Here is a 15,211-nt window from a genome sequence, read left to right as displayed (position 1 = left end):
TCTTCCTCCTCCTCCTCTACCTCCCTCCTTGCCTCTCTTTCTCCCTGCATCTTTCTCTCCCTCTCTTCCCTCTCCTTCTTTCTCTCTATTCTTCTTCCTTTCTGTCTGTTTCTATCTGTCTCTTTTTCTCATAAATCTATCTGTCCATCTGTCTATCTGTCTTTGCTTCTGTCTAGCAAATGCAAGTTAATCTAGGAGAAAGGGAGGCACTGGCACTAGAAAGTGCAGGAGATGCCTCTTGTAGGGAATGGCAATTGAACTGAGCTTTGAAAGAGACTGGAGATTCTAAGAGGCAGAGGAGGTGAATACAAGGCTGTATTCTATGTAAAGGCAGAGATAAGAAATGGAATATTGTATGTGGTAATAATCCTTTCCCTGAGGGTCAGTGTGGGTTAGTGGACAGAGTGTTGGATGTGGATCTGGAAAGCCCTGGATTCAGATCCTGCCTAGGGCACTCACCACATGGCCCTTAGTAAGTCACACCTTTTCTGTGCCTCAGTTTCTTCATCTGCACAATGGGGGGAGGGGTTGTACCTGATGACCTCTAAGGTCCCTTCTAGCTCCAAATCCTAGGATCACTGTGACATATTGGAGAGAGAGCTAGACTTTTAATCAGAAAGGCCTGAGTTCAAGTATTTCCTCTGATACATGCTAGCTCTATGACCATGCATAAGTCACTTAGCACTCTCTGTGCCCCAAGGCAACTCTGTAACAGAGATTCTTAATCTAGACCCCTTGGGAGGTCTGGTGAAGCTTAGGGACCCCTTTTCAGAATCACATTTTTAATGCATAAACCAAAATACATAGGATTACAAACCAATTATATTGAAATACTACTATCCAAACATTTTTCTTTATAAAATTCAGAGATCCCAGGTTAAAAAACCTTTGCTCTGAGACTATAAGTTACAGATGAATCACCAATCAGCATTGGGGAGGGAGTTTGCACCTGTGCAATTATAGATCTGGACACTCAGAAAAAATTTTTTGCCTTTCCTACCTTACAGAATTGTTATATGAAAATCAGTGCATGCTATGTAAACATGACATTATTATCTGTAAGATGGGAATAATAATGCCTAAAGGATTTCCATGAGGAATGTGCTTTATAAACTGGAAAGAGCTCTTATAAACATGAACTATTGTTCTAAAGAATGCTACGATGTGATTCATAAAAATTCAACTAACACGATTTTCCAGGAGCCCTTGCTGTCCTATAAAGTGGGGTGCTCCTTGACTTCCTGTGGGCTGGCTGATCTTCCAAAGTTATTCTCCCTCAGAGATCATCGTGGTCCTCTGCAGCTACAATTTCTCTAAAAGGGGGTTGGCCCAAGTAGCCATTCTTTGGGGGAGCTTATAATTTGAGTTCCTATTTCTGACCCCGCCATGCCCTCTCCTTCCTTTCTTTTTTCTTTTCTTGCATCTGTTGCCTTCATCAACTATTCCAAATCCCATGGATTCATCAGCAGGGGCAGGGGGGTGGTGGGGGACTCCCCCTGCCTCTTCTCAGGCATCTGGTGTTCTTCCTGTGACCGAGGTGAACAGGAGAAGCAGTGACAGGCAAATGGGAAACAGGCTCTGTGTCTGGTGGCCTGCTGTTACTTGTCAGTCATAGGCTATAGGCTGAGAGGGAGGAGAAACATCTCCATCCCATGACAATGGAATTGGCTCCTTTACCCTGAGAAACCTTGATCTCTTCCAGAGGGATGTTCCTTCACCTTACAAATTGACTGTGGAATATGAGGAGGTTCTGGTTCTCACCCACAAAGGGGCTCCTATGGAGTTTGCCTAGCAAGTTTTGGGAAGATTGTGTCTACAAGGATGCTGCGAGTGGTATCCCGTGTAATGGCTTACACTGATGTGTCATTAAGAGGTTATAAAAGCATTTCCACAAAACTCATTGTGTTTAATCCTTGTGACAGACCCAGGACAAAGGGAGAACAGGTTTGATTATATCCATTTTAAAGATGGGAGTACTATGGATCGGGAAGGAATTACTCAATCTCATCGAGTACCTTACTGAAGTGTGTAGTAAAGCAATCATTCACACGTGAGTCTAATTTAAACATTATAATGGTCGAGGACTAAATGAGAAGAGAACTAGGAAGGCTGGTATTTGAGAAATTGCTTTGTCCTCCATCTCCAGTCTCCATTCCTTGTTATTGGCTGTCCCCATTCCCCAGGTCTACCCCCACACCTGCACGCTTCTCCCTCTCCTCTGCCTTCCAGCTTTCCTGATTCCCTCCATGATTCAGCTCAAAACCCACCTTCTGCAGGAGGGGTTTCCCCTGGCTGCTAGTGCCTTCTCCTCTAACATTACCTTCCATTTGCTTTGCATTGTAGCAAATCACTCCATTATCTTTACCAAGGAAACCCCAGATGGCATCAGGAAGAGTCAGATACAGCTGGAAAATGACTCAACAACATCTAAGCCTGTACCTGGTTATTTACGTGTTGTCTCTGCCATTAGAATATGAGCTCCTTCGTAAGCAGGGATTGTTTTTACCTTTCTCTGTATTTCCAGTGCCTAACACTATTTGGGGCACATAGTAGAGATTTAATAAATACCTATTGATTGACTGGCTTGAAATGGCCCCAGACTTCTCCCTGAAGCAAAAATCCATGTTGGTAGCAGCAGCATCCTTCACCTAGTCTGAGGGTTTTGTGTCATGGACCCCTTCTGCAGTCTAGTGAAGCCTATATGAACACCTGTTGTTCAGTAAAATAAACTTCATTGGATTACAAAGGAAAGCAACTAAATTAAATTAAGATACAATTATCAAGCTTTTGTCTCTGGACTTTGCAAGGGGCGCCATGGGTCACCAGCAGCTCTACTGGAGCCATCCTCGCAAATTCGGCCAGGGGTCTCGGTCTTGCCACGTCTGTTTGAACCGGTATGGCCTGATACGCAAGTACAGCCTGAGCATGTGCCGCCAGTGCTTCCGGCAGTATGCAAAAGACATCGGCTTCATCAAGTTGGACTAAGTTATATTTATGGATCTTGCTTCAGTGATTACACTGACTGTCAATGACTACCGTTTTACTGGATTCTGGACAACTATTTGATCTACCTACCTAAAGATCCGATCCTGTTGTACATGCTATGTTAATTTGCTAATATAATTTAAAAAGGTCATCCTCAGTTATTAAAAAAAAGATACAATTATCAAATATTTTTTAATTGTATGGACTCCAGGTTAAGAATCCCTGATCTAGTGCAACCTCCTTATTTTATAATCAATGTATCATTTATGAAGTACCTACTATGTGCCAAGTACAATGCTAAGTGCTGGGGATACCAAAGAAGGCAAAAGACAAGTCCCTGCCCTCAAGGAGCGTACAATCTAATAGGGGGATAGAACATGCAAACAAATACATGTAAAATAAAGTACCTGCAGGATAAATAGGAAAGAGTTAACAGAGGAAGGACGGTAGAATTAAGAGGTGCTAGGGTAGGGGAGGCTTTCTGTAGAAAGTGGGATTTTAGATGGGTCTTAAAGGAAGCCAGGGAGGTCAGTGGTTGGAAGGGAGGAAAGTGAGCGTCCCAGGCATGGGAGGCAGCCAGAGAACAGGCCTCCAACCAGGAGATGCAGTGTGCTGATCACAAGACAGCCAGGAGGCCAGCGTTGCTGCATGGAAGAGTGTGTCCCAGGGAAGTACGTATCAGGCTGGAGAGGTAGGAGGACACTGGGCTATGGCCAGACAGAACATTTTGGATTTGGTCCTAAATGGAACAGGAAGCCACCGGCATTGATTGGGTAGTGGGCAGCATCCCCTTCACTTAAGAGTGAACCACTTTATTGACTGAATGGAGGATGGTTGGATCAGGGAGAGACTTGAGACAGGCAGACCCCCCAGAAGTCACTGCAACAGTCCAGGTGTGAGGTGATAAGGGTCTACGCCATGTCAGAGGCAGGAAGGGAGTGTATTCCAGAGATGTGACAAGGTGAAATCACAGGCCTTGGCAATAGCTTGGATATGGAGAAGGAGAGATATGGAGACATCTGGGATGATGCCTAGGTTGTGAGCCTGAAAGCCTGGGAGGATGGTGTCCTCTACAGAAGAACAACTAGTGGTGCAGCAAGCCTAGAGTCAGGACGATCTGAGGTCAAATGCAGCCTCAGGCACTAGCTGTGTGACCTTGGGCAAGTCACTTAATGCCATTTGCCTCAGTTTCTCCAACTGTCAAATGAGCTGGAGAAGGAAATGGCAAAACACTCCAGTATCTTTGCCAAGAAAACCCCAAATGGGGTCCCTTAGAACTAGACATAATTCAAATGACTAAACGCAATAAGTTCTGTTTTAGAGATATTGAGTTTAAGATTCCTACTGGACATCCAGTTTGAGATATCTGAAAGGCAGTTGGAGATGCAAGTTTGGAGGTCACAAGAGAGACTGAGGCAGGAAAGGTAGATAGGCAGAGAATCATCTGCTTAGAGATAGTCATTAAATCAATGGGTGCTGAGGAGATCACCAAGTAAAGTTCAAGGGCAGAACCCTGAAAGATTTCTAAGGTTAAAGGATGTGATCTGGAGGAGGATCCAGCAAAGGGGAAGGAGCTGTCAAATAGATAGGATGAGAACCAGGAGAAAGAAGTGTCCCAAAAACGTAGAAAGAAGAGATTATCCCAGAGAAAAGAGTGATCAATCGTGTCAAAGGCAGCAGAGAGGCCAAGGAGAATGAAGACTGAGGAAAGGCCATTGGATCAGGAGCCAAAGGTCATTAGGAACTTTGAAGAGGACAGTGTAGATGGAATGAAGAGGTCAGAAGTCAGATTTTAAGAGGTAAAGAAGAGACTGAGAGGAGAGAAAATGGAAACACCTATTGTAGACAGATAAGGAAATGGAGAGATTAAATGCAGTTTTTTATTAAGTGACTCACCCAATATCACACAGTTATTAAGTGCAAAAAGACAGATTTATAGTTAAGAAAAGCATTTTAACAATTAGAGCCAGCCCAAAGCCCAGTGAATTGTCTGAGGCTGCAGAGGTCTCCCAGTGTTGGCTGCCTGATCTTGGGGAGGGAGGGAAAGGAATAATCTCAGGGGAATTCTTTTTCCAGTAAAGATTAGACTGGTTGACCTCTGAGATCCCTCCCAACTCTGAGATACTGTGATAGTCTGATAAGTTTAGGGGAGGTGACATTTGAATGGGATCCTGAAGGAAGCTAGATGCATGGGATTCTGGAGGGGAGGGTCCTCTCTCCACTCCGGATGGGGAGGATGCCTAGAATTATGGAGAAGTGTGCAGGGAATTGGCACCCTCATGCTGCTGCTTTGGCTGCCAATTCAAAGTCATCTTAGGTAGTGTTTTCTTTATCAGACTTCCTCTCACTGTGCCAGGGCCCCGATTTGTTATTGTGAACATTATGACTAATTGCTCTGCTGGCATTTTGGGCCAGGCAATCTTTTATTTTTGGTGCATTGGTCAGGGGCGGGGGGTGTGCTGAGAGCAGTGAGGAATCCATAAAAAGAATCCCAAGAACTTTGAGGAGAGACCAGTTAAAGTCCCAGGAAGTTCAACACCTAAATCATCAATTGTGCAAAGGGCTGCTTCTAACTGGTAAAATTCAAACCTGTTCAGGGAGTTAAAAGGAACAGAAACATTTGTTTACAGATTAGGAAATTAAGGACCAGAGAGATAAATATTTAAATTGTGTCTTAAGGTGTGCAAATCACTTTATATGTATTCTCTTTTTTTCTAAGTTCATCCTGACGTATTTTATTTGGCCCACTCAGTAATGCTGTGAGACAGGTGTTCTTATGATCTTATTATCCCAGATGAGGAAACTGACACTGAAAGATGTTAAGTGACTTGCCCAGGGTCATATAGCTAGAAAGTCTCTACTTAGGCATGATTTGATCTGAGATCTTTTCTGACTGTAAGTCTGATATTTTATGCAGGACACCAGTTCAATGATTTCCAATTCAACAAACATTTATTAATCACCTACTTTGCACCAGACACTATGGTAAGGGCTGGGGATACAAAAGAGAGTCCCTGCCCTCAAGGAGTTTACAATCTAGTGGAGGAAGACAACATGAAAATGCACTTATACAAAGGAAGATAGATAAAGAGAGAGAGAGATAGACAGACAGGATTGATAGAGAGACAGACAGACAGACAGATAGACGGATAGACAGACAGACAGATGGATAGACAGACAGACAGACAGATAGATAGATAGATAGATAGATAGATAGATAGATAGATAGATAGATAGATAGATAGATAGATAGAGGATAAATGCTACCTCCCTGCTTCTTGGTAAGATAAAGGAAACCCCTAGGATGCATCTACTTTGGGGTTTTTCCCCAGCTTTTATGTCAACCCCAGAATTAGAGAGAAGATAATTAAAAAGTAGAGTGATACAATGCTATAGCAGACAGAGGATAGAGTTTGACCTCAGTTCTCTACATTACTTTCTGTTACATCACCTTTCTCAGCCTCAGTTTCCTCTTTTTGGATTAGATGCCCTCTGAGTCCCTTCCAGCTCCAGGATCTCATAGAATGGTTCACATGGTTCTTAAAGGCTACCAATGCATTTTTGCATAGATCACCATATGTGATCCCCAGGGAGGGAGACAGAACAGATACCATCATGACATATGCTTTAAGGATGAGGGAAGCTTAGGGAGGAAAGAGAACATTGTTCTTGGGCATAAAACTTCTTGCCTTTCCATAAGGAATTTCAAAACACTTTGGAACATCTCACACCTCTCACTCTCACTGTGACCTTGGACAAGTCTCATGAGCCAATCTTATCCAATATGAGTTTATTTTGAGGTAAAATGAAAAGAAAGGTGGATTTAGAACCTGAGGGCTAGAGTTTACTGTGTGACATTGGGCAAAGAACTTCTCCCCACCTATAAAATGAGGGAAGTTGGACGGCAACCTCTAAGAGCCCTTTCAGTCCTAGATTGAGGGGATGCCGGCACAGGATCCCATTAGCTGTGCTTTACAGGATGCCATTAATGAGCAGTCCGTGCTGTGGATGAAATAGGGGCAAGCCTGGAACAAGAGAAGGGAGTAGCAACTCAAAAAGAATTCTAATTATGATCATAATTATGAGGGACTATGGAGAGTGACTTTTGTGAGGCTCCCAGGAAGAGCTGGGACTGGTGTGACTTTATGCTGTATTTTGATTTTGCCCAGACCTGATATTTTCTCTGTAGGTGGAGGTGATTTTCTCCATCAATGAAGACTATTTTCCTGAGTCCTAAGACTTGGAATATGGAGATTACCTGATCCAATACCCTAATTTTATAGATGAGAAAACTGAGGCCCAGGGAGACTCAGTAACTTGCCCAAGGTCACACAGATAGTATGTATTAGAAGCAGGAGCTGCCAGGGATCTCAGAGGGCCCCCAATTCAACTAACTGAGGTCTAAGGAAGATGTGTTTGGCACAAGGTCACACATGTAATGGAGGTCAGAGTCAGGATTTGAACTCATGTTCTCTGAGAGGTAGTGAGGCCTAGATTCAAGATTCAACTCTAGCATATATTGGCTGGATGACCCCTGGACAAAGCAGTGGACTGGTCAGCGCTGGTAAATTCTCTAGAACAGTAAATTACTGAGAAGATACTGACCTGATGGGATGAGGGAAGCCTGCTTCTCTGACAAGTTCTCTGTGGCACTGAAATTACAGAGCCAATCCTTAACCCTACTGGGTCAACAGAACCACAGGACAGGCATTGGAAGGCAAGTGACTTGTCTAAAGTCACACACCCCCAGCATGTGTCTGAAGCAGGACTTCAGTGCCTCATGGCCTCTCAGAGCCCTCAGGCATTGGGTGAAAAGCAGCCCATTAAAATCACAGTCCCAGAAAACTATCGTACAACTAATTTGATTTTTATGCCTTTGATTGGGCCCCTTCAAACAGTAGGAAACCAAAATCACATTAATGCTTTCCTAAGAGGATATTTTTCAAAAGATGCTAACAATTTATCTTCTTGTCTAATCCATGGGAATCTGAGAGCTTGGGATAATGGCCTTGGGCAAGAAGCCCCCCTAGAAAAGGCCAGAGGAGAGGGTGGGGCAGCTAATGAGGGAGACAAAGACTGGGCTGAACGAAGTCCCAATCAAAGATGTCACTGGGCAGTTGCTGGCTGGGTGGGGTTTTTTCCTCCTTGTATATTTTTCTCAGGGATCCCCAAGGGGCTCACTGGCCTTGGAAGTGACTGGTTGTTTCCCATGCATAAACAGCACAGGGGCCTGAAATTCAGAAAGGAGCCCAGGAATGAATAGTTGGTTTGCATTTCAGCAAGACCTAGCTTCTAATCTCTTCTCTGCCACTAACTCTCTGGGTAACTTCAGAAAAATCACTTTCTGGGCCTCCCAAAGATTATGTTGAAGATGTTTGGGCCTTTTTAGCCACACCTATGATACCTTTGAATCTTAGTGTGAAAATCCCTGCTATCAAAGCAAATCAATTCGGTAACTTCTACTCCCAGGGGCTGGATATGATAATGACTTCCTCAGAGTCAAAGAGCCAGCAAGGGGCAGACAAAGGACTTAAACCCAGGCTTTCTCTGTCCACTGTATCTCCCTGCCATTAGGCCAAAAGGATATAACACCTGTCAATAGTCTTTAAAGTTTGAAGAGCTATAGAAGAATCAAAGCCATAACTAGGGTTGAGCAAACTAGACTTTGCTCCAGGGTGCTACATCTGGTGGAGTGCTTCCTTCCCTGAGTCCTACTGTTCTCCCCATAGTCATCTTCATGGGCATTCCCTTTCTTCCTCCCCACTCCAGGCTGCAACCTCACAAATCCATTGCCAGCATCCCTCTCCGTGGGGTCCATCATAGTACCAACATATCTTTAGTTTGTCCTCAAAGCCCTTCCAGAAGTTGGACCAGACTCTCTTGGGGTACCACTGCCACTGAACCTAGCTGGAACAGACTGTCCTCTGGGCATAGCCTCACCCTCACCCCCTAGGCACACACACACATGCACGCACGCACACGCACGCACACTTCAACTTATGATTCTAGTGAATAGCATTATCATATTGGCCAAATATAGGTTACTCTTCCCCTTTCTCTCCCTCCCCCTCAATGGTTACCTAGTATAGATTTACAGTAGTTTATATGTGTGCTTTCCATAGATGACAGTGGTTAAGAAGATGATAGAAAAATAAGGAAAAAGGGAATACAATGAAAGCAACAAAGACAAAGGGAACAATGATGAGGAAAATGAATCAAACAATGAAATTTGAGAAGCCTTACATGAATTGATTCTTCCCTCCCCTTCCCTTCCCTTCCTAGCTATGGTACCTGTGGGCCCCATAGAAGTGAAGTCACTTGCTTTGGGTCACACAGCTGGCAATGTGGTGCTAGAACTCCGGTCTCATGACTCATACCAACGTACTCCAACGGCCTCCTAATGTTAAATTGTTAGACAATGGTCTCTCAGAAAGAATCACATTTTCAAATGTTCTATCTCATGCCCCTGTTGCAGATGGGATGAGAGATGCTGATTTTCCATGTTCCAATGGGTCTAAGGGAAATTAACAAATATTGAAGAAGCTTGTGATTCCCATTCCTAATTGCCCAGCCAGAGGGAGATCTTGAGACCACAAAGAAATGTCCTCTGAATGCCTTCCTGTCTGTCTTCCAACCCTTGTCTTCCTGCCGTGACCCACTCCCAGACTTCACTCCTCCATACTCAGCCTAACCCTCGACTTCTCCTTTTGGGAATACAGTGTTATGGTCATTTACTGCATTTGCAGAACCCATCATAAATCACTCATGACTCCTCATTGTTCAACTGTTCAACCCAAGGGCCTGCTTGGGTTGGTTTTTGAAAAGGCTGCCAAAGCTTTCACTGGTTGAAGTGTCTTACTCATAATTTCATTCGTTCCCAGGAGAAAAAGAGTGATATGGTGGAAAACTCAGGAAGACCTGGGTTTGACCCAAACCAGATGTGTGTCAGTGGACGATTCACTAGACTTCTATGTCTTCAGTTTTTTCATCTGTAAAATTGGGAACAGAGCAATCAATGAAGCAATCCCTCTGGTCCTGTCCACTTTCAATATGTGATTGTATCGCTAAATATCCCTGTAAGTGAAGTTGGGGAGGGGACAACAGGCCTGCACCCCATCTATGGTTCAGGAAGTTAATAAACATCTTTAAAGACCTGCTCAGACTCCAACCTTCTGACTCCAAACCAAAATGCTTTCCACGACACTGCGTTTGCCTGTGTGGCCTCTGCTCATATGGAATTATAATCCAGCAAGGAGTTATAATCCAATTTACCCACGATATAACCCCAGGTTCCCTTGCAGCCAATAAGAAAGCTTCTTGGTCTTTTGGTATGACAAACACGCAACACTTATCACTTATAAAGTGAGTACTCATAAACATCAATTCCAATAACTCTTAAAGCATTTGTTAATGTGTCGGGGGCAGCTCAATGGTGCAGTGCATACAGTACCATACCTGGAATCAAGAAGACCTGAGTTCAAATTTGACCTCAGATACTTGCTACCTATGTGACCCTGGGTGAGTTACTTAACCTGATTCACCTCAGTTTCCTCATCTGTAACCCAAATGGGGTCACAGGAGTGGGACACAACTAAAAAAGACCTGAATAACAACACCACCAATCCAAGAGGGACTTGGATTGAATGTTCTCTCAGATCCTTCCCACTTCTAAATCCTATGATCCTATAAACACAGATCTCATTCAATAGGAAGTGAAGCTATTATCAGTCCCATTTTACAGAAGAGAAAATGAGGCTTAGAGAGATTGGGTGACCATGATAGAATCAGACTTAGAGGGCATTACAACTAAGTCCCTCTTTTGACAGATGTGGAAACTGGAGCCTCCAAACATAAAGTCCCAATTTCCTGAAGTTGTGCCTCCTGCCTCCAGGGGCAGCACTCTCCCCCCACACCATCCCAGGACAGAGCATTACAGAAGCAGACTGTACAGTCCCAAAGGTGGAGAGACCCTGCCCGCTTTCCAAAACACAATTCCTACGGTCCCCACTCCCCTTTTTCAACACCAGCTCCCACTGGGATGGGAATCTAAGGAGTTGTCAGACCTTTGTTTAACAATGCTTTCTTCCTGTCCTCTCAGCTCTTGGCTGTGAGCTGAGGCTGATTGATGGTGATAACATTCAGTCAGCTCTGTTGGTAGCAGGAGGAGACAAGTCTCTCAGTCTTATCATCCATAGAATTGTAGCCAGAAGAGAGAGGGAAGGGGGAAAAGGAGAGGGGGTCAGTGAAAGAACATTCCTCTACAACTTTGGATCAAGAATCCTATGATGTTATAGCTGGAAGAGGCCTTAGAGACTGAGTCCAACCTGGCTTCCCATCTTAAAGATTAAGAAAAAGAGAAGGGAAGCAAAAGACCCCTCTCCCCACCCTTATATATATATATATACACTTTCCCATTTGAAGAGAGCATAATGCAGGAAGGAAGGAAACAGACCGCTATTAAGGGCCTACTATTGTGTCAGGAACTATGCTAAGGACTTTATATATACTCTCCCATTTGATTCTCATAACAACCCTAGGAGGTAAGTGCTATTATGATCCCTATTTTACAGTTTAGGAAAGCTGTTAAGTGACTTTCTCAGGGTTATACAGAAAGTAAATGTCTGAGACCAGATTGGAACTTGGGTCTTCCTGATTCTAGACTCAATACACCTAGCTGCCCTTCAGATAAAACTGCAAAATAGTAGGGGAAAAATTGGACTTGGAGTCATAGAATCATATATTTATTTTTATTTTTTTAAGCAATTGGGGTTAAGTAACTTGCTCAAGGTTACACAGCCAGTTATTTTGTGTGGGTGCCAAGTATCTGACACCGGAACCGATCCCGGGTCTCCTGATGCCGATGCCGGGGCCGGTGCTCTTACTCACTGTGCCACCTGGCCGCCCTGAATCATGTATTTATGATTCATAGAATAATACATTTAGAATGAGGAGTCTTAGGTGTGATTTGGTCCAACCCACTCATTTTACAGATGAAGACACTGAATCTCCCAGAGTTTAGGCCAAAAGTCACCCAGGTATTCAATGGCAAAGTCAGACATGAAGGCAGGTCCTGTCATTTTAAATTCAGCAGTGCAGCATTGTCTCAAACAGCCTATCACTTGGGAGTCCTGGGCTGAAAACCTCTGACTGTCCCACTTCCTTCTCCATACAAGTTTGGACATATCATCCTTTTCTGGGCCTCAGTTTCCTCATCTGTAAAATAAAAGGGCTGGATGAGATGTTTCTAAGATCTTAGCATCTATTACTCATCTGGGGGGGGTAGTATTTCCCTTGAGGATAATGTCAGACGTCTTTGTTGAGTTCCAGAGCCCCGAGAGTTACAGCCTGATCCCCCCCCCCCTGGAAAACTCTAAGCTAGTCAGGATGGTTTCAGAAGCTTGGCAGCTCTCCAGCCTCAGCTGGGTACGAGTCTCTTAGACATACTTTTCACTGCCTGAGGCTTTTAACACTGGCATTTCTGGAAGTCCTCTTTTCCCCTGCAAATAAACACTCCAGGGAAAGCACACTGGTGGTCTAGTGTGTGGTTCAGGGTTGGGGGTGGGGGGGGAGGCTGGGCAACAGCCAAGGCACCAAAGTGCGGTGGTCACAGTTACTTTGGTGGGTTCAGGGCTCCTAGCCTTTGGTGTGTAGAATATGGACATTCCCTGAACTCAGCTCCAAGAATCCTGAAATCAATCATTTTTAACTTTGGTTTCAGTATGGAATGGGAGTTCTTCACCTGTTTTGTGTCCTGGGTTCTTTTAGTCCAGGAACCCCTTCTCATGGTCACCATTTTCAGAGCAGAAAATAAAATGGAAACCAATTACGTTGAAGGAGTCATCAAAATATTAGAAAAAAACAACTTCATGACCCCAAGTTAAAAAGACAGGACTAAGGATAATGGGGGAGACGCTGTTCTAAGATTTGGATCTGTCAGAGAAAGAGACAGAGAGACAGAGACAGAGAAAGGGAGAGAAAGGAAGAGAGATTGAGAGAGGGGAAGAGGGAGAGGAGGAAGATGGAAAGGAGTCATTAGAGCACATTGAACAGAGGGTGACATAGTCAAACCTATGATTTAGAAAAAATCACCTAGGCAGATGAATGGAAGATGCACGTGAGGTGGGAAGACCAACCTGAAAGCTATGACAATGGTGCAGGTGAGAGGTGATGAGGGCGTGAATTAGGGCAGAGTCTGTGAGACTGGATGGAAGGAGACAGCTACAAAAGGGCTTGTAGAGGTATGACAAGACTTGGCAGTGGATTGGGGCAGCAGGTGGGGTGAGTGAAAAGTTGGCTATTGGTGCCGAGGAGGCAGGAGATGGAGGGCTGTGCTTGTGGAATGGCAAGTAAGGCCAGTGTGGCTAGATCAGAGAGAGCATGGGAGAGAGTCGAGTGTATGAAGACTGGAAGGCTGAGAAGGGGTAGGTTGTAAAGAACTTTAAATGGCAAACAGAAAAGTTTGTATCTGATCATATAGAAGGGAAAGATGGGGATCATGAGTGAGCCGAACTGTGACACACATGAGCAAGTAGTTGTTTTACCTACTTAACCCTCAGGCTTCTTACCTGTCAAATAGGAATGGTAACAGCTCTAGTAACTGCCTTGGGAAGGCAGCAGGGCACAGAGGGCTGGCCTCAGTCCTAAGAACACCTGAGTTCAATCCCTGCCTCCCAAAACACAAGCTGCGGGTGATTTACCTAACTTCTCAGAGTTGCTTCTCCTCCCGGCCCCCAATTATCTAAGAACATGAGCCTAAAGCAGTCTCTTCCCCTGTCTGGGCCTCAGTTTCCTCATCTGTAAAATGAGGGGGGTTGGGTTCAGTGGCCTGTGAGGGTCCTTCTAGCTCTACAATGATGCTTCTAAATCACAGGGTCTTCTATACCTTTGTTTCCTCATCTGTAAAATGAGGGGGGTTGGTCCCAATGGCTTCTGAGGTCTCTCCTAACTTTAGATCTGTGATCACAACACCCTAAGTTATAAAGGAGTTGATCTGCTGGAGTGGAGGGAATTTCCCCAATGGGAGGAACCTCTTCCCCCTAGGGTTAACAGAGTCAGACTCTGTGTCAAATCGATTAATTAAAATTAATTAATCAATTATTAACCAATTATAACTATAAACAAATTAATTAAAATAAAACAGTATACTTCACAAAGTTGTTGTCTGATTCACAAGCTTAAAAAACCTAAGGGATGATATTGTTGTCAGGATTCCCCATAAGAGACTAATGAAGGGCTTGGCCACCAGCTCCTGTAGCAGGGGAGAGGTCCAGGCTGCTGGGGAAGAGCTGATCAGAAAGCCTGGCCCAGCCCATGAACTTGGCCGTCTCCCCTCAGTCTAATGAACTGAACACAGGGCCCCCTGCCTCAGCCTCGGGGCCTCTTACCACCAGGACTTTTTAATGAGAAAGCCTGCAATCTGGGCCTGGCTGCTCCACTCCTGAGGGCTGACATGGCTCTCTAGGCCATTAAAAAGGCCAGGATGATGGGGAAACAAAAGGGGCCTTTGGTTACAGGCCCCTGAGCGATGAGAGAGAGAGCCAGTCTGGGGGAGCTGAGGAGGGGGCAGGGGCAGAGGGAGTGCCTCCCTGGGAGAGAGGGAGCCAGCAGGGAGATAAGGCCAGGATTAACTTTGCCTGCCCCATTTGTTTGTCAGGTTAATGCTTCCCCGGCTGTTTTTATGGAAGGCCCTGGTGGCGCCAGCAGACTGGGCCAGAGCATTGACAAGGTGGCCGGCCCCTAGGGGAAGAGGTTCAAAGCCCACTGGCCCCACAGTTCCAGGATTTCCGTTTGGGGTCAAGTCCACAAAGCATGCTAGGAAATGGAGGCTGGAGAAAAGGAATCATTTCACGAGTTCTTAGATATAGAGCTAGAATTGGCCCAATCACTTCATTTTACCAAGGAGGAAACAGTCCTAGAGAGGTAAGAAGACTTGCCCAAGGTCACACAAACAGAAAATGACGAGCTGAAATTTGAACCCAGATCCTCAGGCTTGGAACAACGAAGCCATTCAGCTCTTCCAAATGACTTTCTTTTGTTGGAAGGGTCTTAGAGTGTGAAATAGCAGGGGAACTGTCCAGGGAGGCTAGAGGAAGCTCCACCTGGCTTTGGAGAGCCATTTTTAAATTTTCTGTGTGAGCATTTACACCATGAAAATCTGCCAGTGCTACTGATCAGGGTTTGATGTGCTGATTTGCTAATTGTCTAGAAAGTGATAGAAAAAAGTAGT

The 15,211-nt window shown here is 44.7% G+C and overlaps 1 protein-coding gene across 1 annotated transcript; it reads left to right on the top strand.

Annotated features, from left to right (window-relative positions):
* The first annotated feature begins 2,790 nt into the window (after positions 1-2,790).
* Positions 2,791-3,163, top strand: LOC138169804 (small ribosomal subunit protein uS14-like). Its single transcript, XM_069099353.1, has one exon. The coding sequence runs from the start codon at positions 2,815-2,817 to the stop codon at positions 2,983-2,985; it is 171 nt and encodes a 56-aa protein (XP_068955454.1). The 5' UTR covers positions 2,791-2,814; the 3' UTR covers positions 2,986-3,163.
* Positions 3,164-15,211: the final 12,048 nt, after the last annotated feature.

The sequence above is a fragment of the Petaurus breviceps genome, unplaced genomic scaffold, assembly GCF_028583685.1.
Source record: "Petaurus breviceps papuanus isolate PSGF00001 unplaced genomic scaffold, PetGlider_PUasm1.0 379, whole genome shotgun sequence".
Classification (NCBI taxonomy): domain Eukaryota; kingdom Metazoa; phylum Chordata; class Mammalia; order Diprotodontia; family Petauridae; genus Petaurus; species Petaurus breviceps.
The sequence above is the reverse complement of the archived record's forward strand: the minus strand, read 5'-3'. Positions and strand labels throughout refer to the sequence as shown.